Source organism: Staurois parvus, unplaced genomic scaffold (genome assembly GCF_062004578.1).
Source record: "Staurois parvus isolate SC_StPar_1 unplaced genomic scaffold, SC_StPar_1.0 ptg000853l, whole genome shotgun sequence".
Classification (NCBI taxonomy): Eukaryota; Metazoa; Chordata; class Amphibia; order Anura; family Ranidae; genus Staurois; species Staurois parvus.
The window spans coordinates 113,292-135,528 of NW_028318649.1; the positions used below are offsets into that span (position 1 = coordinate 113,292).

The following is a 22,237-nucleotide window of genomic DNA, read 5'->3' on the forward strand; positions in this document are numbered from 1 at the left end:
CTGAAAGTGTTACATTTGGTTGTCTTAAAAGGGTGATTTTATTTAAATCTAAATGTGCTTTACAGAGATGCAGCATCCCGTCGAGCTCTGCAATCTGTCATCCAGCAGCTGGTGGAGTCCCAGCCAGATGTAACAGCTAAAAATCTGCTACAGTCACTCCAGGCATTTGGGGTGGGAAACAAAAGTGTAGAACCCAGGTAAATTGTACCATATCATACCACTACATTGACTTTAGACTATTGATTTCACAAGAATTTTCATTCATCTATTCATTTATTTTTCAGCAAAAGCAGTGGTTCTGCAGCAACCTTAGCCTTGGCATGGACTTGTGTTGTTTCCAGGGTTGTGTTTTCTGTCCCCGAGAAACAACAGGGGGAAACGTGGAATAAACTGGTACGTAATTTCCATGCATCCCAGGTTATATAGTAGGTAAGAAAATTAATTAAAAGTAGTTATCAGTAGCCCCGTTACCAAAATCAGCTTATAGCAATCAAGTGAGAAAATTGCTGGCTTATGGTTAGAAGAAAGCTGATTTGTGGTTGGAAGATGCACTACACTGCCGTTTGAACTTTGTTATTAAATAAACAAAATATTACCGAGAGTTTTATGTACTTGAAGTTTCAGAAAGTGAGAAAACATTATTTTTCTGCTGTTGTTTACTTGTTGGATTTGTTGTAGTATGGTTAAAACATTGATAGATGGCTACACCTTGTGGCCAGCATGCTTTGGATATAACCAAAACAGTGAAGGTGCAAGTGCATGGCTCTATACATCTACTTATTTACTGTAATTCAACAAGGGATCCACAGGTAAAATGCCTAAAGATTGGCCAAAAATTGTTCACAATCTTGCATGTTTATCAAGCTTGCTTTTTTTGTTGCACAAAACCACAGGTTTTTAGTGTGCAGCATAACAACCTTGGGCATAATGCAGGCCAGATGCTGATGTTCTAACAATTACATCACTGGTTGATAAAGAGTACATCAGGCAACTGCACAGCATCCTTGTTTGTCCCTTCACTGCCCCTCTCTGCCACCTCTGGGATCATGTTGGCAGCACAAGGGAGAGAAACTAAGGGAGAAGAAGAATCCTGGAATACAAAGGGAGAATAGAAAAGCTTGAATACTAATCTGTATCAGTGTGCATTGTAAAATTAATCTATACCTGTAATGTTGGGTGTCCTATCTGTGTGGATGCTGCTGCATTATGTAAAACTGTTAGTTTAGTGTTTCACAATTTAGAATGGGGTGCCCTGAGATTTGTGCATAATTTTAAAGGGTGCTTTAATATTTCTTCTGTTCTGGTTAAACCCTTTTGTCCTTCTAAAATGTAAAAACATCATTAAGCCATATGCTTAACTGAGCTAGGTAAAATAGTCTAACCAAATAAGACTTTGGGGTATATTAGTTACTGAGCTTTGTTCTTTCAGCACACTGGCTACTTGGTACAGTCACTTTGGGTTTATTCACATCAACTACATTGGTCAGCGCAGTCCCATGGAGAAAGCAGGTCACACCAACCCGCTGTGGGGATGTGCTCTGAGTGAAAAATGTAGCATGTTGAAATTTAGGTGGAAAAAGATTAAAACTTTAAAAATTTCACCCCATTGCATAAAGACATACACACACGTTAAAAACGCATGTTAGAGCTTTTGCCCCAAGGCTTGTAATATAAGTCTAAATCTCAACCCTCCAGATGCATCGGTATCCCTTCTACCATCACCATGATGATAAATTAATTGGTGTCTAGCTATATTTGTTTATGGCTGGGCTGTGTTAGGGATATTTATTGTAAACTTTTCTGAGACAGGCAATTGTTCTTTTTACACTGTAAAACTGCTAACCTTGTTTTTGTTGTTTTTTTTTCCATCTAGGAAAGGAGATAAAAAAATTAATACATTTTTGTAATCTGTGAATAGTATATATAGTAGAGTAGTTCTTTTTAAATGTAATTTATTGTTGTGCCATGTTCTTTGTTAGGTGGAGTGCCAGTCATTTCTATTGATGGAAATTATTGGAGGCTCACATCGACATGCTGTTCAGGGGTCTTCAAAAAGGATAAGCACATTGTGGAAGGAGGTGTGTGATGATGATATGACTGACTATATTTTACTTTCAGATTACACCTTTTGTAAAAATATATCTCTCTCCTCCAGAATGCTGGTCTAGTGGAAAAATACCTTGATGCAATATTTAGCCTTGAGCCCAATCAGAATGTTGCTGGCATTCTTGGTCTTGCTGTACAGTTCTGCGTGAAGCAGAACAAGATGGATATTCTCAAAAAGTACAGGGTAGGTATGAGAAGTGAGAAGCTTTAAAGCTTTTTGTTATAGATATAGATAGCATGCATATCATACAGCGCTGAGCAAACTGTTGGCGCTTTATAAATACTGTATAATAATAATAATAGCATGCAACTACAGTATACATGTTCTGCTCTCAGTGAATCTGCTTGTTTTTCTAGAGTAAACTTATTGATTTCTATGTGAAGACGGTTCTCATGAGTAAAGTGAAACCTTCTAAATATATACTGGTAAGTCATGTAGCTCACTATATGTTTTATTAAGATTATATGAGAAAGAGATTAAGTAATGTTTATTAGCCAAGTAAACTTGGTTTCCATTAAATAATGATTTTGCTATGACTGATTGCAGGAGAGTTGCACACCTCTACTTCAGCATGTTACTCATGATGAATTTAAAGAACAAATTTTGCCCATGTTGCAAAAATCACTTCTTCGTAGCCCTGAAAATGTGATTGAAAGTAAGTATGTCTGTTTATATATAGAGATACTCATCTGGTTATTTAGGTACTAGGTTTTATAGCAACCTTGTTTCAAATATAAATTGCCCCAAAAAAGACATGCCTGTAAAAGAACTGAGTATATACCTTTCCACTGTCCGCTCTGTCAAGCACAGCTCTATTGCTTAGAATTCGTCACCTAAAATCTGCTTAGAAAACAACACTTTCAGGAGTGTTAATCTTCTTTGTCACCAGCTGCACATGCTGGTTAGCAATGACATGAAGGACTAGTAAGTAGGGATGGTCTGACAGTTCGAGGCGAACATTGGCTGTTTGTGTGTTCGCTGTGCACTCAACCGGTAACGGCGTTCGGCAGGAAGTTCGCCCGTGTGCCCAAACAATGTAAAACACGCTTTGTGATTGGCCAAATCATTGCATCTGACCTGCGGTCAGGTGCAATGCTTTGGCCAATCACAGCTGAATTCTCAGGAAGATCCATGATTGGCCAAAGTATTGGTGACTTTGGCCAATCATGGCTCAGGGGCTAAGTCCAAGCCCCACACTATTTAAGGCTGCTGATACCGCTTCTTTACATTGTGTGTTTTTATAGGAGCGGTCTTGTGCAGTGTAATAGCCGTAGACTGATGCAGTGTTATAGCCGTAGCCTGGTGCAGTGTAATAGCCGTAGCCTTGTGCAGTATTATAGGAGCAAAAAAAAAACACCAAGCACAAACATATTGCACCCAAGTACCAAAATCCCATCCCACACAGAAAAATAAAGTAGAAAAATACCCTAAAAAAATCCCCATCATGTCCGAAAGGCCAAGAAGGAGAGGCAGATGCTCACATGCAGTTAAAAGAGGGTAAGCGGCCTCTGTGTCCACAGTGAAAAGTGGTGGTCGTGGACATGGTGTATCCTCTGCAGGCAGGGTACAGTTGTCCTTTTTTTTCTAGTTCTGGCCATATTATTGAGCCACAACATTCAGAAGAGGCGGTGGAGTGGATAACTCAGCCATCCTCATCTTCTGTCATCCAGACTCATACTATTTTGCTTTGCACCGCAGCTGCCAAAGTGGCCTGTTCCACAGACTCCTTGTCCACCACAGCTCCTCCTTCCGTAGCTCCTTCATGCACGGAGGAGTAACTAGAATTACTTGATCAGTGTAAGTTACTTGCTGCTGGAGGATGCGCAACAATTTGAATGCTGGGATTTTGGTTCCCAGGATGAGGAAAGGAGTGACGTGAGCCTAGAGAGAGGGGGTGCCAGTGAGGGAAAAGAAATTGACAGTCTTGTTCCCCCAGCCACAGCACACTGCCAGGTTGGCTCCATTGACGAGGAGGAAGGGGATGATGAAGTCACTGACCGTACTTAGGTGCCTGAGAGAACAGAGGAGGAAAGTGAGGAGGAGGCAGAACTCCAACGAGGCAGGATGTCCTCCAGGGACAGGCGTAAGGGCAGCCAACCGATGGCATCACACGACAGAGCTCCACAGGTCCAGGGCGCTGCTGACTCCTGGCAGACTTCCAAAAGTTCTCTGGTGTGGGCTTTTTTCAATACATGTGCAGCAGACCGAAGCATTGCTGTTTGAAGTCTCTGTCTGAAGCAGGCCAAGCGTGGCCAAAACGCTAGCCGCTTGGGCACCACATACTGACAAGACATATAATGAGCTGTCATGCAGCCCGTTGGCAACAGCACCTGAAAGACCCACAACTGAAAAAAGTGCAGACGTCTTGCTCCTCATCTGGGATCTCTACCTCTACTCTAAAATGTCAGGTCTTCTCAACAGCCTCCACTGAGAGGAGTGATGGTACAGCAGTGGATGCCACAGGTCTTGGCACCCCATCTGATAGCAGTACACCATTTCAGCAGGCAAATTTCGCTACCCCAGTCGCTGAACTGTAAAAAAAAAAAAAAAAAAAAAAAAAAATGTCCCACCCATCCACATGCTCAGCATCTAAATGCTAGCCTGGCCAAATTGCTAGCGTTACAACTGCTGCCTTTCCATCTGGTGGACTCTGCCCCCTTCTATGAATTTGCAGAATGTGCTGTACCACAGTGGCAAGTTCCGAAAATAAAATTATTTTCAAGTAAGGCCATTCCAGCTCTGTACCACCTTGTGGAAGGCAGTGTTTTGGCCTCATTGGACAGGGTGGTCAGCAGCAAAGTCCACATTATTGCTGACACATGGTCCAGCAGGCATGTCAGGGACATTACATAGCCTTCACGGCGCACTAGGTAACTCTGCTAGCAGCTGGGAAGGATGCAAGACAGGGTTCAGTGCTGGAGCCTGTTCTGCCACCATGCCTCCAAAAAGCTAGTGGTGATTCTACCACATTTCCACCCCCTCCTCTTCCTCCTCTTCTGCCGAATTGTCATGTTAACCAGCAGTGCTCCGTAAGCGTTCAAGGGGCTACGCAAGCAGTCAGGCTAAAAGATGCCATGCAGTGCTTCAGCTGGTCTGTCTAGGGGACAGGAGCCACAACGGGCCAGAGATTCTGTTAGCTCTACAGGGGCAGGCTCAGAGGTGGTTGACGCCATGGCAGCTTGAGCCAGGAATGGTTGTATGTGACAATGGCACCAACTTTCTCTCTGCCCTCCAACAGGGACACTTGACATATGTTCCATGTTTGGCACAGGTCCTGAATTTGGTGGTGCAGTGTTTCATGAACAGGTACCCAGACTTACAAGATCTTCTGAGGAAGGCCAAAAAAATGTGTGGCCATTTCCGGTGGTCATACACAGCCAGTGTTTGGCTGGCTGAAATTCAACGGGAATTCAACATGCCCACTCGGTGGAACTCAATGCTGCAGAGGCTGCACACGCAGCAGAGGGCAATCAATGAGTTCCTGTGTGAATATGGCACAAGGACAGGCTCGGGAGCTTTTGAGGAGGCCACAAGGATGATGAGCTGTGACACTGCATGCATCAGTGACACTATCCCTCTAGTCTTTCTGCTGGAGCATAAGCTGCGTGGAATCATGGACAGGGCATTTGAGGCAGAACAGTGGGAGGAAGAGGAGGATTTCCTGTCCTCTCAAGGCCCGCTTTATGCAAAAACCATTCCTGCGGGGCCGCAGAACACACAGCAGGAGGAGGATTGCAGCAGCAGGGAAGTAGAGGATCACATACAGCCGTCTTCAAGGGGTTGTTTTCAGTCCCCAGAAACCCAGCCAGAAAAAGTACGTGGCTGGGAAGAGGTAGTTTCTGACAGTGTCATCCTCAGTGACTCAGAACACGGAATCTCCTGCACCTCAAACTGCATGGACTCCCTGATTCTGCAAAGCCTGCTTATGGACCCAAGGATTCGTGTTATCAAGGAGAGGGATCAGTACTGGTTGGCAGTCCTTCTTGATCCACCTTACAAGGGAAAGTTGCAGAGCTCATCCAGTTTCCACAGAGGGAGCAGAGGATGAAACATCTTGAGGACGCCTTGAAAAAAATTTGTGTAACACCTTTCCAGACAATGGGAGGTTACCATTTCCTGAACAATGTGTGCTCCGTTCTGTCAAAGGAAGAGCGGTGGAGAAGGTGGCAGGCTGACCAATGCCTTTAAACAGTTCTTTAGTCTTCAGCGCCCAGGGCTGTTAGGTTTAAGCACCCATTGGCAGCGTCTGCATCATATGGTGCATGATTAGGGGCAAGAATAGACTTGGAGACCTTTCCAACTAAGCATCCACTGGTTTACTGGGTCTTGAGGGTGGATCACTGGCCAGAACTTGCTCAATATGCCATCAAGCTACTGGCCTGTCCTGCATCCAGCGTGCTTTCCAAACAGACATTCAGTGCTGCTGGAGGTTTTGTGACAGATAAAAGAGTGCGTCTGTCCACAGACTCTGTTGACCAGCTGACATTTATCAAAATGAATCAGTCCTGGATCAACAGCAACTATCTTGCCCCTGATGCTGATGTTACTGATTAAATTTGTTAGGGATCTGTTATCCCTTGAAGACTGCCTATCCTATTCTTGAATCCTGATTTTGCTAGCTTCCAACAATGTTTTTGGTTTAGGGCACCACCAACACCCAAGGCCAAATTTTTCTGCACCTGTTTGACAGGTGCATCAAATTTCAATTTTTCTCTAATTGTTAACAATTTTTAACTGAAGGGCCCATTCCTGCGCCCAGCAATAGGAACTGTGAGGAGTTTGTGTTCAGGCACCACCAACACCCAAGGCACAATTTTAGGTGCATATAATTAGAATTTTTAGAGCAGGGCCCAATCCTGTACTCGTCAAGAATAGCTCTGAAGGGTTACGGTGTGAAGGCACCACCAACTGTGCGCCCGCCAAACACTCCACAATGCACTGTGCTCTCACAGTGCACAGAATCCACCCCACACTATATAAGACAGAGAGGAGAATACTCTCCCTGAAAAAAACCCAAAACAAAGAATAATTACAAAAAAATAATATAAGCAAAAAATACATTAAGAAAACAAATCTGGTATAGATTCGGGGGGGGGGGACCCCACGCTGGGTTTTTTTTTTCCTATAAACATGTAATTTAAAAAAAAAAAAATGTCAGTTCTGTTGTAGCAGGTTCTATACATTGGCATAGCCATGCAGTTAGATGAGTATATGCTTTACAATGTGTATCTCTTTTTATTGTGGGAATTTATCATCATGACATGGTCGCCTTAAGGCTTTTTTTTTTTTTTTTTTTTTTTTCTTTTCAGCCATTTCTTCACTGTTTGCATTTGTGACCATAGACCTGAGCCAGTATGCCCTGGAGCTTGGGAAATGCTTGGCTGGTAAGCATGACTGTTCTTTTATACTGTTATGTATTAAATAATTATTGATTTTGCAGTCCTTTTTGCAAATGTATATGACAACATTCTTCTACGGAAGCATCTATTAGATTTTCATACAGTTATACTGTTGTATTTTTGGTAAATTTATGTGACCAACATAATTTTAACTCTAGGAGCATCCTTTATAGTTTCATACTTATCTATGCATAAAATATATACACACTGTGTATGTATGATAAATTTATACTTTAGGACAATTGAAGTCTAATAACTCCCAGCTGATGGATGGAGCAGTAGTTGCATTGCAGAACCTGGCACATCAGTGTAGCGACCCAGCTGCGGTGGAGGCATTGGGGAAACACTTGTTTGCTATCTTGGGAGGTGAGGCAAGAACAATTTTTTTCCTTTTTTATTTGGCATTTGTAGAAAATTAGAAAATAAACCAGTTCTGTATTTCAGGTTCAGAAGGAAAACTCACAGCTGTTGCACAGAAAATGAGTGTTCTCTCAGGTAATGACAACTTTATAGTCTGCCATGTCTCCATTATAAGATAACAGAATTGCATTGTGCAGGAACTAGGGACAAACTATTCTGGTTAGCATTTTTTCTGTGCTCGCATTGAATACATTCTTTATAGAAGCTATTGGAGACAAGGGCACCCTTCTCCCATAGGCTTGACCAAACCATCCTTCCTCTGTAAGGGATCTCTGTTCCATTTCAGTTTGATAGAATCCCAGAGCTTATAGGGAAATGAGAACCAGAACAGACCCAAATAGTTTTGACATGGAAAGTCATCAAAGTCATACAGAAGTTTAGGAGGGCCTGCTACGCAGGTTTGAATTATTTAAATGCCTCAAGTATGTTATTCATAGGTCAGAAACAGTATCTCCACTGTCTTAAAGATATAATTTTCATTTCTTTTTTATTTTCCTTGAGGCTTTGGATTATCATCATCTAATGGCTTTGCTACAGTTCCATTTCCTATCATAACTCTGTTAGGGAACGGTATAGGTGCCTAGTGATATTGTTGGCCCAGCATTCCTATTAAGCGCTTTAGGCCCCATAGACCCAGGTGTTGAGGTCAGGCCTCCGTCTGTCTTTACTCCTGGTCCTTCACAAATCAAAGCATGGGTCTGTGTGTTTTGTGAATGGCTTGAAGGAGACCGAGTTGGAGGCAAGGCCACAGTGCTGAGGTCTATGAGACCTGGCTACACTGGTAGCTATACTAATTCCAGGCATGCACGCAAGGTGTAGAAAAGTAATTGAGTATTGTTTGATACTTTTTTATTTGCGCCAACATCCAGATTTTCAGGACAAACTTTTGGGGTGTTCCTCCTTTTTCAAGGTCCAAGGAGTACTAATACACACAGTTTTAGCACAGTGAATGCATAAAGGTAAAAAATATTTAGGCTTTAGAACCACTTTAAGGTCTGCCTGTACCCTATGCTGCTTACTATCTTAACAAGGTAATCAAGATACTAAAAGGATTGAAATACTGGTCTCCGTTTTGAGTCTGATCAGGCATCTGATTTTGCTATTGCTGTCTCTAGATGGATACTGGGTGGCAGCTTTGTGGTTTGCCTCCTAAAGGTAGTGATTATACCTTGCAGTTTGCAGTTTTTACTTGATTACCACAACCATCAATTGAAAAATAATCTCCTTATTTTCTCTTCACCTTATGCTGTAATAAGAAAAATATGGTTTCTCTTCTTTTTTATTAACATGAATTTTCTACAGTGTGGACTTTTTTATACAGCTATGCTGAATTAGTTGAGATGCCTCAGCACAAAGTGACTCTGACAGGAAACGTTTAGAGAAATACAAAACCGTGTATAGATATAACAGATATATACTGTATACATTAAAGGAGCTTGGTCACAAGCTAGAGGGCTTTGATTGAAGCAACCATTCCAAGAATAACAAACCCCATATTTATTCCTCGGTAATGGTTCAATGATTATATTATTAATCAATCCTCCAGAAGTAGTTTGTGGCTTTATGTAAGCTTTTTCTCAGGCATTTTGCAAAATGACAAAGTCCTGTAAATCAAGATAGTAAAGCAAGATGGATTGTTTTGTAGATTTGTGTGGACTTTCATGTCTATAAACATTGAATTATTTTCTCCAATATATTTTAAGGGATTGGCAGCCTAAGTCACCATGGAATTTCTGGACCATCAAGCCAAGAATTAAGCAGGACTGTGTCTGAGTTGTTTATCCCTTTTCTTCAGCAGGAAGGTGAGAACGCTCATTATCATTTAACAGTATTCAAGCATAATTACTCATGTTGTATCAGTTGTATGTTCGTATTATACTCAAACCTTTTCTCTTGATAAAACTCGAAACCCCTTAACTCATGAATAACACCCAATAAGTTTGAATAAATAAAGTAAATAAAATTTTATATAATAAATAAATTAAATTAAATATACACAAGTCCAAAACTAAAGTGTCCAAAAATAAAGTGTCCAAAATTTCCAAATATAGGTAATCCTCCAAAATATTTAGTGTATCCAACTTATTTCTCCATTCCAGATCACGTAATACATCGAGAAAATGAAACTAAAATAGTGTATTACCTTCAAAAATAATTCAATTAAATGTATATACCTTTACAGACCAGTCTCAGCAGTCTACATGGCTAAGAACCACATTTTCCAGTTTTCTAAATGGCCGCGCCGCTACTTCCGGTTTGGCGTATTATGTCAGACGTCACGTCCCCTGTTTTATTATGTTTATTTTGGCTCTAGGCAATAGCTTCAGTTTGCTTTACATTTTGTCATCTTACTTTCATTGCTGGGATGTATCACATAAAGTTTAGCCTTAAGACCCTCAGATTGTAAAGATGGGCACACACTGTAAGTTTTTTTTCTTTTTTGTTTTGTTTTTTTCGGTCAACCAGTGGGCTGAATGGAAAAAAAGAACTTAAATTTCCACTTCCACCCAAGGGGTACAGATGCAGAAATCTCCACTGCTGCGCTATTTTTTTTTTTTTTTGACAGTAGGGATTCCCCTCATAATACATTGATCAGCACTGCAGCAGCTGGTTAAATGCTGGTTTTCCAACAGGAGCGTTCAGCGGAAACCGATTGGGGCTACACACACATCAGAATTTAACAAGTTCCGCACGATACATGTATACTTCCCAGTGCAGCCTGTCTTTATTTGTCAGAATGTTGAGCTATTGCCCTGGACGCTTGTGGCTAATTTGTTGTTAGCAATCATAGCTTCAGTGAAGATGCCAAAGGTCACACATTGACTCCAAGCTACTGATCACTGTCATTTATCAATGGTCACATGAAAAGCACAGCTTTTCTTAAGAAATATGTAAACCCAGCATTTCATATTCTTGATATGTGTGCCTGCTATACCATGTACTTGTATGAGAAAGTATCCTACTATCTTTGTATTGCTTCCTTTGTGTGAAATCCCTGGTGTTCTTGCCAGTCCCTCTGCTTTCATATTAAAAACTGACCACACTGGAAAAAAAACTGTATTTTTAATTGTGTTAAACTTGAGAAAGGATGTGATCGAGCTTTGTTGCTTAAAGTAGAACTCTAGGCTGGGAATGACAATTGGCGGACAGGCGGGATTTTTAATGTAGAAGAAATATGCTTTGTCTCTTCTGCAATAAAACTACTTATGTGCCTGTCCGCCCCTGTACAGGAGGCTGCGCAAGCACCGGAAGTGACGTCATCTCATTGTGAAAATAGTTCCGCTTTAAAAACTCACTGTCTGCTTGCTTTTGCAGGGTAAGGTGATAGTGTCTCTGCAAAGGAGCCTCCCAAACACCTTATACTCACCTTTCTTGTACTCCCTGATCACTCTTTACTTGTTGCCACTGGTATTCAAATTACCAGTGTCAATGATTAGGGAGAGTGGTGTATGCCTGAGCACTGAGAGAGGGGAGGTGGCCACATGTACCTCCATACCTAGAAGCACCAGGTAGTGGCACCAGCTGCTATACAGGAAGGAATAGCAAGGAAGTACAGACAAGCTGAATAAAAATTTTAAACAAACAAAACAACACTCAAACCCCTAACTTCATATATGTAATCACCCCGTGTGCAAATATGTTTGTACATATATATTAGGCAAAAAAATTAATCCACTTCTAAGCATACAAAATATTATAGTGCCTATTACTGTACAAATAATTTTCTAATAAAAGCACAATAAATAAAACTAATTTATCAATATACATTTTTTTCATGTTATCCATATACATGCATTTGCATGAGGAGTGATTACATACAGTCATGGCTAAAAATATTGGCACCCCTGCATTTCTGTCAGATAATGCACCACTTCACCCAGAAAATTGTTGCAGTTATAAATGTTTAGGCTTTCTCATGTTTATTTCTTTTGTATTGGTATGACACAAAAAAGTGGAGAAACAAAAAGCCAAATCTGACAAATTCCACACAAAACTCCAAAAATGGACAAAATTATTGGCACCTTCTCACAGCAGTGAAAATGATACCTTCCAATCTTTGAGAGGCCTGGAGCAGTTGGCAAAGAAGAGTGGTCCAAAATTCCAGTAGAGAGGTGTAAGAAACTCATTGATGGCTACAGGAAGCGATTGATTTCAGTTATTTTTCCATAGGGGTGTGCCACCAAATATTAAATTGAGGGTGCCAATAATTTTGTCCAGTCCATTTTTTGGAGTTTTCCATGGAATGTGTCAGAGTTAGTTTTTTGTATCTCCGCTTTTTTGTGTCATACCAATACAAACAAAATGAAGAATAAACATAAGAATTCCTAAACATTTGTAATTGCAACAATTTTCTGGGTGAAGTGTGCATTATGTGACAGAAATGCAGGGGTGACAATGTTTTTGGCCATGACTGTATATGAAGCTAGGGGTTTGTTTCAGGGAGCTGCTTTGTTTGTACTTTTTGGGATAATATACAGCAGCGATAAGACTGGGGTGGTGGTGCAGGATTTTTTTTTGTTTAAAAGGTGAATAGAAATGACTTGGGGGGAGTGGCCTTTGCAGAGACACTGTCACTTTTGCCCTGCATGTAAACACTGCTTTGTTGTAAAGTCCTTCTGTGCCCCTGACTGCCAAAGAACATAGAACAAGGTTGCTAATATGTGCCCAGCAATTGTAGGGGCAAAAACTGGTAACTGGTACCAAGGAGTACCTAAGGGTTAAAGGGGGGCATTCTTCACAATCATAACAGAGCTTTATCCCTAAAGGGAAACTATAATGTATTTTGACACGCTGCTGATGAGTCATTGAGTCGGGGCTTCATCAAAGAGACACACCGAGAGCTGAAAAAATATGAAAAGGAGCTAAATCTTCATCCACTGACTCAAACAGAAAGCAGAATATTAAAATGATGTATTTCTTATTAAACTGCTTGAAATATTTTTAAAAATGTTGGGTTTTTTTTTTTTTTTTAGTTCTGACCATATTAAATGATGTACAAAACCAACTTACATTCCCCTTAAGATTTGTTTCCGAATTTTGGCTGAATGGATTCACAGTGCTTTCACGTTGTGTACTATGGATTATATTAATATATTTGCCTTCCTTTTTTTAATTTAGTTCATGAAGGAACTCTTATTCATGCTGTGGCTGTGCTTACTCAGTGGTGTCAAAAATTCACTACAGAGGTCCCCAAGAAGCTAATAGAATGGTTTCAGAAAGCTGCCGCTCTCAAGACCAGCACTTCAGGTGTTAGGCATTCATATTTCCAGTGTATGTTGGTGTCATTTAGAGGTGAGTTTTTCTTTTTCCATTTACTGTATTATTTTTAGAACTATCGTTTCATTGGGGTTGAGGCCTTATCATTAACTACATAATGGGGGAGATTTACCAAAATTGGTGCACTCAGAATCTGGTGCAGCTGTGCATGGTAGTTAATCAGCTTCTAACTTCAGCTTGTTCAACTAAGCTTTGGCAGTAAAACCTGGAAGCTGATTGGTTTCTATGCAGAGCTGTACCAGATTTTGCACCATGCAGTTTTAGTAATAACCTCCAATGTGTCAAATTTCTCCTCTAAAATACACTTGACATTACAGAAATATGTAGGATCCTTTCCAGACCTCTTGTTCTAAAAATTCTGACTGTCACATTGGTGCTTTGACCTATGCTAAGTCATTGATTTGAAACAAGTACAAAGATGTGAAATTTTGACTTAACTCGCGTCATGCTTGTGCAATGCCTGTGAAGCCGGGCACAGGCAGGCAACTAGCAGTTAGAGGTGATCCATTGCAACCATCTATTTTTCTTGTGGGGGTGTACTCTAAAGTGATAGTACTTGCCTAAAGCAACTTTCATTGCCCTTGCCACACCCAAATGCTGTGGCTTTTCCAACTCCACTGCCTCACCTCACTAGCTAGTAGGCATGTGTAGGAAGGGGTGAGGTAGCTATATCACTTCCAAAAAGTTCTTGGTCTTTTCTGAAAAAGCCTTTACGTTGTAAAGGGGCAACAAAAGCTGCCACATGTATGTATCATAAGGTACCTGTGTTTTATATCTGCTATCAACATTTTTTTTTTATTACTTTAAAAGCCATTGCACATTTTGAAAATTATACCTGTTCTGTATACTTCAGGTGATACATTGGGCCAAGCTCTAGGGCTCTTGCCTCTTTTGATCCAGACCGTAGAAAAGGCTGCATCACAGACTGCACAGATATTATTCTTAACAGAAGCCCTTGCTGCTGCTGTCCTTGTTTGCAGATTGTCTATCATTGAAACACAGATTGGTAAGATTCCACATATATCTTGCATATGCCTCTGTACTGCCGCTTGCTTTGTGTTTAGAAAGTAGTTAGTTATTAAAATGTGTTAATTAAAAAACAAAACATTTATGATCATACTTTTGTTCTTATTTTTGCAATCCTGTGACCCAGAACCAGCTGACAGCAGGCTTAAGCCAGCTGACTTCACAGAGCCGCTCCAGGCTCTGAAGGGATTCTGACCATGTTGTTGGGATTCACCCAGATGCCTGATCAACAGCTGGCTCAGACTCTCACAACGAGGCTGAGAGCCGGAGCCAGCTGCTTCTGCCCCGTCCCCAGCCCAGTTCTCTAGTGAATGCTGGAGGAGGCAGTGCAGGGGGGGGTGACTGAAAGTTGCTGCTGTCTGTTCAGAGCTAACTGAGAATTGAGTGTCCAGCAGTCATGTGATTGCTTAGTTTTCTGGCTTAGAGGTGGTGGGGGACAGCTGCAGTATCAGACCGATGCTGCTGTAGGGAGATAAGTATACAGTAGATGTTGTTTTTTTTTTCGATTCCCATCCATCTTCTTTAATTTACTAGCCGACTTTATTTTTGTTTCTTTTTTTGTTAACAGAAAGCAAGCTAATCAACTTTTGGCAATTGCTGTCAGATGAGAAGAAGCAGATTTTCACCTCTGATAAATTTCTTTCCTCAGCAAGTGAAGATTGTAAGTGAACTAGAATTGTGCCTTCATGAATGAACATGTGGTGTCATTAAGCTATTATGCCGTGCTTTTGGTTGCTGCTGCTTTCATGGATATTCCTTCACTTCCTGTCCTGCAGACAGAACAGCAAATGAGAGGAAATCTCTAAAAAATATGAACAGAATTTCATCGTTAGAGAGCTGTCACAGGAGCAAGCCAAATGCTGCCTTTTACATGGACTTGATATTGGATAGTTGCAGCAGCCTAATACAGTTAACATGTTGACAGGTTCACTTTAAAGGATAATTCCACTATGCCTCATTTCTATCAAATCCCAGTCATTAACATAACTATAGTGCAATTTCTAAAAAGTGGAAAAAATTAAAGTGGTTCACCTGTGTGCAGTGGGCCCTCCAGCCCCTCCTCAATCCTTACCAGTGAGCCAATGCGGTGGGAAGCATAGAGCAGCAGTTCTGGGGGATTAGCACGCAGCGGTGCCTGGAATGCCAGCAGGAACCTGCAAAGAAGAGGATCGGGACTGTGCTGTGCAAAAGCACTGCACAGAGCAGGTGAGTATAGACATTTTTGTTATTTAAAGAAAAAAACAAATAAAAAGCCAAGAAAGCTTTAGTGTCACTTTCAGTTTTCCCCAACATTTTATACTTTTCCTGATGATTTAAAGGCAAGCCTTGATGTGATGTACTCTATAGCTTGTTGTGTGTGTGTGTGTGATAATTCTTTTTCAAAATTTGTTTACTTTGCTTATATTTACGCTATGATTCTAAATGTTCTGTTAACATGATATATTATATGTGGAATTGTATAAATATTTTACCCAACTAATAATTTTTATTTTCAATTAGCCCTTACAACCTTGCTACAACTGTGTGAGAGACTCTTACTTGACCACATCCATAGGCTTCCAGATAACCGGGCTCAGTAAGTCTCAGATTTTTACAGAGCTCTGTCCTATAGTATAATGTATCAGAGAGATTTATTGGCCATGTGGATTTTCTTTCAGGCCATATTACCACGCTTTGATTACTGTTCTGCTCACTCGCTCATGGAAAGTACGTAGGCAGTGTCAGCAGACCATCAGAAAGTTGCTGGCATCTCTGGGTGGCAGTAAGCTGTTGCATGGCCTTTTGACAGAAATGAGAACTGTGCTAAATTCAAACAAGGTAGGTATAGTAAAAGTAGGGTAATCTTTTACAATAATAGGCTGTGTCATTTGACTCTTAGGCTGACTTTTTCCTTCTTTTCAAACAGCTGATACTAATGGATAGTGCACTAACTGAATTTGAAGAAGTGGCAGAGCAAGGAAAGCCTCATATATCTCCAAGAATCGTACAAGAGGCAATCTGTGTCCTCACTTGTGTGCCAGGGCTAGAAGCTGACTCAGTGGAAGCATTAAATCTGGCCCAGGAGCTTCTAGTTTTAGCAAATCATCCCTTAGTTGGTAAGTTGGGTAGAGCATCTGTGGGAAATGTAAGCATGAAAACTCGGCTTTTCTAAGTGAAATTTTTCTCTTCTGTGACAGCATCTACTTATCCAGACCTTTGGGTGGATCTTCTGCACAAAATGAAGATCGACCCTGCTGAGTTTATTAACAAGCACTTTGATGATTTTTTACCAGTAATCACTTCCAACGCATCTAATGATCAAGTAAGCGGACCTTAGAATCCAAAAATATAAGTATTAGATACCCTCTCTGACATTGCTGCCACCATGATGTAAGCAGTTTCTATTCCTGGTGTACAGAAATTAGTATATATAGGATTAAGTATACAATGTGTCTATCACTTCTTTAGAAATCACAGACAGTACTGAGAGATAAGATGAGCAAAATGTCTAGGATATAGTACCAGGTATAATAGTTATAATTAGTCAAATGTTGTTTAGCAAGACAGCTTAGTGTGTGTGTGTGTGTGTGTGTGTGTGTGTGTGTGTGTGTGTGTGTGTGTGTGTGTGTGTGTGTGTGTGTGTGTGTGTGTGTGTGTGTGTGTGTGTGTGTGTGTGTGTGTGTGTGTGTGTGTGTGTGTGTGTGTGTGTGTGTGTGTGTGTGTGTGTGTGTGTGTGTGTGTGTGTGTGTGTGTGTGTGTGTTCTATTTCCCCACTATTGGGGTTATGGTCCCTTTAAAGTAATACTAAAGCTAAAAGTATTCTTTACTTTTAATGCACTCCTTGCATTAAGGTAAAAAAACATGTTTTATTTCTCTGCCCCCCTTTTCCCTGTCTTAAGTGAAAGAAAGGGTAGAATAGATCCAGCGATGTGCATGACTGCTTCTCTTTTCTTCTTCACACAGCACTCCAGCAGGAGCCATTAGCTTCTGCTGCTGTCAATCAAATGCAGTGAGGAAGAAGTGGGGGGGGGGGGGGAGGGCAGTCCTGCTGTGTAAGTCTATGGAGCGTGGCTCCAGAGCACGCAGACACTGTGTGCTTCCATAGCAAATTACTTGCTATGGGGACACAAAAAGAAGAGGAGGGACCAGAGAAGAGGAGGATTGGGGCCACTCTGTGTAATACTACTGCACAGAGCAGGTGGGTATAACATATTTGTTATTTTAATTTAATTTTTTTTTCCTTAATTAAAGGGGGACTGTTTATAAGACCCTGTCGAGACTCAGGGGTTCTCATCTCTACAGGGTGAGGGGGTTCCATGGTTCTCCAGTCGGAGAAGAGAGGACTGATTTTCAGTACTTTAGGACAGTATTTCACACAAATCGAGATTTCTTTTGGTGATATTTAATCACCACTGGGTTTTTTTATTTTTCGTGCTATAAATAAAAAAAAACAAACAAGATTTTGAAGAAAAAAAAGTGCGGTTTTCTTCGTTTCTGTTATAGAATTTTGCAAATAAATCTTTCTACACAAATTTAGGCCAAAATGTATTCTGCTACATTTCTTAGGTGAAAATAACCCAAATCACTGGTTATTATTTAGTTGGTAGGAAAGTTATAGAGTCCACAAACTATGGTATATATCTAAAAATCAATAAATCCTGATGTACTGAATCTCACTTCTTGTGGCCCAAAACCGCTAGGACAGAACAAATACCCCCAAATGACCACTTTAAAGAAAGTAGACAGTCTGAGTTATTTAGTAAGAGGCATGGCAAGCTTTTTGGAGTTGTCAATTTTTGCCGTAATTTTGTGAAAAAAATTTTCACAATTTTTTTTTTTTTTTCTACATACTGCCACCAATGCAGTACAGTGTCGTATAACTGGTGCAGCGGTGATCAGGGACACTGACTGGTGACAGTATGTTAAAATTAAAAAAAATTTTGTGGAAAATTTTTTACATTTTTATATTTTTTTTCTACTCCTGTGACCAGAGTAATACTCTTGGAAAGGGATCAGGATTTTTTTTTTTTTCACAGTGATATGATTTTTGTTTTTTTCCACATAATTGCTTATAACAACAAATTTTATTGGTATAAGCAAGCATTTTTACTGAATGAAACATTCATTCAGTAGTTTTTGCTGTGATTGTCCACAGCTGATCACATGCTACAAATGGGCTGTCATTGGCCCAGTCTGTACATGTGACCAGTCACAGCCAGCAGCACAGTTGTAAGTAATGAATGGCATGAAAGGAAGCTATTCATTGTATACAACTGTTGTGTGATCTGCTGTGATTGGTCACAGTGATCACATGACACTGGCAACGGGTTTGGTGTAGTGATCTGTCATCAGCCGTGTCTAAAGCTTACAACTGGTGCTTGAATGAAGGTACTTTAACCCTATAAGCCGTTAGAAGCAACACTGACATTTAAAAGGCCAGCAGCTGGAGGCCATTGACACACAGTGTGGCTCAGCCCCGCCCCTGGTCCCTCACTGACTGTGATCAACAGCAGCAGGAGCCAATGTCTGCTACTGGCGTCTAAACCAGTGAGGAGCAAGAGGGAGCAGCAATGCTGCTCTCATGCACAGCTCTGGATTGACATAGAGTAAGCATGGGAAGGAGTTGAACATAATTGTAGACTGTGTGTTGTGCAGTTAACTGAACATTTACAAGGCAGCAGAAAATAAAATGAACTTAATTGTATTTATTTTAAATCAAACAGGCAAAATGCTTATGCAATACCCGCACCATGTACATCATGCATTTACAAATGATATTATGTTTATTTTAGGCAGTCCTGAATGCAGCTGGTACTTTGGCTCGCATATCTTCCCACAAAGTTCTTCCTCAGTTAGTTGGAGTCATAACTGAATCTCTGCAGAATTCAGCCTTGTCTCAAGTCACCAGAGAGGAATATGCCATTATGCAAACTCCTGATGGGGAGCTGTATGACAAATCTATTCTGCAAAGGTAAATACCTCTTGGACATAAAAGAAGATTTTCTGTTAACCGCTTGACCGCCAGAAGGTTTAACCCTCTTCATGAGAAGGGCATTTTTTTTTTTGCTTTTCAGCACTGTGCTACTTTAACTGGCAATTGCTCAGTCATGCAACACTGTACTCAAATTACATTTTTATTATTTCTTCACACAAATTGAGTTTTCATTTTGTGGTATTTAATCACCATTGGGTTTTTTAATATTTGCTCTATAAATGGAAAAAAAGAGGAAATGAAGCCAAAAGTTAAACTCTTAACACTAAACCTACTCGCAGTCCCAGAGTTCAGTCCCAGGCTGAGCTGTGTACGGTGGCTTCTGTGTAGAGCAGAGGTAGCTGACAATGAATGCCCCATAGATAATCTCTGTGGGTGATGCAGGGGTGTGTAAATTTTTGAAAAAACTACTTGCCCAGGGTTAAAATCGGGGTCCCAATCAACTTGTCTATCATGACAATCTACTTGTCCAGATAAAAAAAAAAAAACATTGTAACCAAAATTGTATTTAAATCAGAGGTGATTTTAGGAATATCTAGGGCTTTTAAAAACAAAAAGGGCTTTATGGTGACTTAAACGTGTAATAAGGGAGGGGAGAGACCTTGCAGTGTGATGAGCACCGTTTAGGTGATTGTCAGGAAAGGGGAGTGTCGGGCTTATCTTTTATCCCTTTCGCTGTAAGGGCCCTTTTTGCGTCAAACTTTAGTACTGTATATTTTTTATAGTTGATGCTTTTAAAACCCCTTATAGGTCATCAGTTTAATGTTACAGAGAAGGTCTGGTTCTAGAATTCTTGCTCTCATTCTGGCCTGCACAGTGATATGTAACGTGTATCGCAACCAAAGTTTTCACGCGTAGGCGCCCCGGCGTGTGCTTTTACGTTTGTACATGCGTAAATGGGAGGGTGGGGGGTATATGTGCTTGGGTGTAACTTTAATTTTTTACAATTGTAAAAAAATGTTTTTAAATTTTTTTTTCTTCAGATAAAAGACCAAAAGTTTCCTATGTGATGATTTTTGGTGACAGATTCTCTTTATTGAGACATCCAGGGTCTAAAGACTGTGGATGTCTCCCCTGTGCTCCACTGGATGTAATGCGGTGCACGTTGGCTGGAACTGTAGGGGGCTGTGTGGAAATAATCGGCAGCAGCGCTGCCGCCCGAATGCTTCCACCTGACAGGTGAGCCCTGCTGCTTGCCCACAGCAGGGTCAAAGGTTAAAAGAAACCACCTGCCTGGTGCCTGGAACTACATGTCACGATACAAATTGAACATCCCTGGTGACGTCATCTCCTATTCATTTCCTAGCCGTTGTCTGCGTTCTCTCTCTACACAGAAGCTGCCACTGGGGAGCGGACCGAAGCAGCTTCAGAATAGGTAAGTATAGCGATCTTTTCTTTACAGGGTTAGATAGATTAGGCTTAGACTGGGGCGGGAGTAGGTTTAGCGTTGGATTGGCTGAACTTCCACTTTAAAGATATCTAAGCAAGAACAAACTAAAATATATAAAAAAAAACATGTTTTTCCCTGGAGTTTAACTTGAATTGTTAAGGTTTGCATACACTTTAATTATGAACATATGAATCACCAGTATGTGTTAATGAGTTCAGTGATGGATAGAAGACGTAACTGGTGAAAACACAATGCATATATTAACTCTTTCTGTAAATGATCTTACTGTTTACCATCTTGGTGACTGTTGTTTTTCCTTACCAGTGCCCAACAAGATAGTTTAAAAAAGGCCAACATGAAGAGGGAGAATAAGGCCTATTCTTTCAAGGAGCAGATCATTGAATTGGAGCTCAAAGAGGTGTTTTTTTTTAATTTGCTTAGTCTTATACACAAGAATGTGAACGTTTGCTTCTCTTTCTTTGCACATTATTGGTAAATTATGTAAATAGCATTCAGTTTCTTTATTAAGTTGATTGTACCGCAAGTTTCCCTTTTGTAATCTGAACAGTACTTTCATCGACTTTGTAAATTTATTACATTCAATGCTACTTTGCATTTACATTTTCTTTCTTCACATAATGCAAAGTTAATAGGGCTTTTTCACAACAGCTGCTGCATTGCAACACAGCAGCTGGTGTGCAGTTTGGTGGGTCTGAGATCAGTGCAGCGATGATGTTCTGCTCTTGGTGCATGGCACTGTTTTCTTGAACAGGGCACATAGGAGACAAGGCATTTTGCCTTGTCCATGCAGTGGGACTGCACTGAAAAAGATGCCCAATGCAGTCCACATGTGGTGGGAACAAACCCTCTATGATTCTCCTCCAACTGAACTAATAATTGACACCTGAATAGGGCTGCAACTAATGATTATTTTCATAACTGATTAGTTGGCCGATTTATTGTTTCGAATAATTTGATAAAAACCAAAAAAAAAATTGTGGTGTATAATTTAGTTATTATGTAAAGTTTAAGACCATTTATTTTTGAATAGCTGTATGCAGTGGTAAATATAACTAACCAGCTATATATGGTCAGGGAACAAAATATCTAATCCACCCTGAAAATAACAGGCAGAAGAGATACATTCACCGGCCACTTTCGCAAGGTCCACCTGTTCAATTGCTTGGTAACACAAATGGCTAATCAGCCAATCACATGGCAGCAACTCCATGCATTTATGCATCTAGATGTGGTGAAGACGATTTGCTGAAGTTCAAACCAAGCATCAGAATGGGGAAGAAAGAGGATTTAAGTGACTTTGAATGGGGCATGGTTGTTGGTGCCAGGTGGTTTGGTCTGAGTATTTAAAAAAACTGCTGATCTACTGGGATTTTCATACACAACCATTTCTAGGGTTTTCAGAGCATGGTCTGAAAAAAGAGTGAGTGGCAGTTGAGTGTATAAAACTGCCTTGTTGATGTCAGAGGAGAATCGGCAGACTGGTTCGAGATGATAGAAAGGCAACAGTAACTCAAATAACCACTCACTGCAACCAAGGTATGCAGAATACCATCTCTGAATGCACAACACGTCAAACCTTGAAGCAGATGGGCTACAGCAGCAATAGACCACACCGGGTGCCACTC

At 40.6% G+C, this 22,237-nt stretch overlaps 1 protein-coding gene across 1 annotated transcript in view; it reads left to right on the forward strand.

The window, feature by feature from the left end:
• The window catches only part of GCN1 (GCN1 activator of EIF2AK4), a 108,273-nt gene that overhangs the window by 28,271 nt on the left and 57,765 nt on the right, over positions 1-22,237 (forward strand). Inside the window, exons 4-22 of the mRNA XM_089655594.1 lie at positions 66-197; positions 285-393; positions 1,980-2,078; positions 2,156-2,290; positions 2,464-2,532; positions 2,654-2,762; positions 7,417-7,491; positions 7,744-7,872; positions 7,951-8,001; positions 9,630-9,728; positions 13,045-13,218; positions 14,057-14,209; positions 14,798-14,890; positions 15,730-15,805; positions 15,888-16,047; positions 16,136-16,325; positions 16,407-16,531; positions 19,002-19,180; positions 20,916-21,009. Of these exons, the coding sequence (XP_089511720.1) occupies positions 66-197; positions 285-393; positions 1,980-2,078; positions 2,156-2,290; positions 2,464-2,532; positions 2,654-2,762; positions 7,417-7,491; positions 7,744-7,872; positions 7,951-8,001; positions 9,630-9,728; positions 13,045-13,218; positions 14,057-14,209; positions 14,798-14,890; positions 15,730-15,805; positions 15,888-16,047; positions 16,136-16,325; positions 16,407-16,531; positions 19,002-19,180; positions 20,916-21,009 (2,251 nt within the window). The remainder of the gene's footprint in view (positions 1-65; positions 198-284; positions 394-1,979; positions 2,079-2,155; positions 2,291-2,463; positions 2,533-2,653; positions 2,763-7,416; positions 7,492-7,743; positions 7,873-7,950; positions 8,002-9,629; positions 9,729-13,044; positions 13,219-14,056; positions 14,210-14,797; positions 14,891-15,729; positions 15,806-15,887; positions 16,048-16,135; positions 16,326-16,406; positions 16,532-19,001; positions 19,181-20,915; positions 21,010-22,237) is intronic.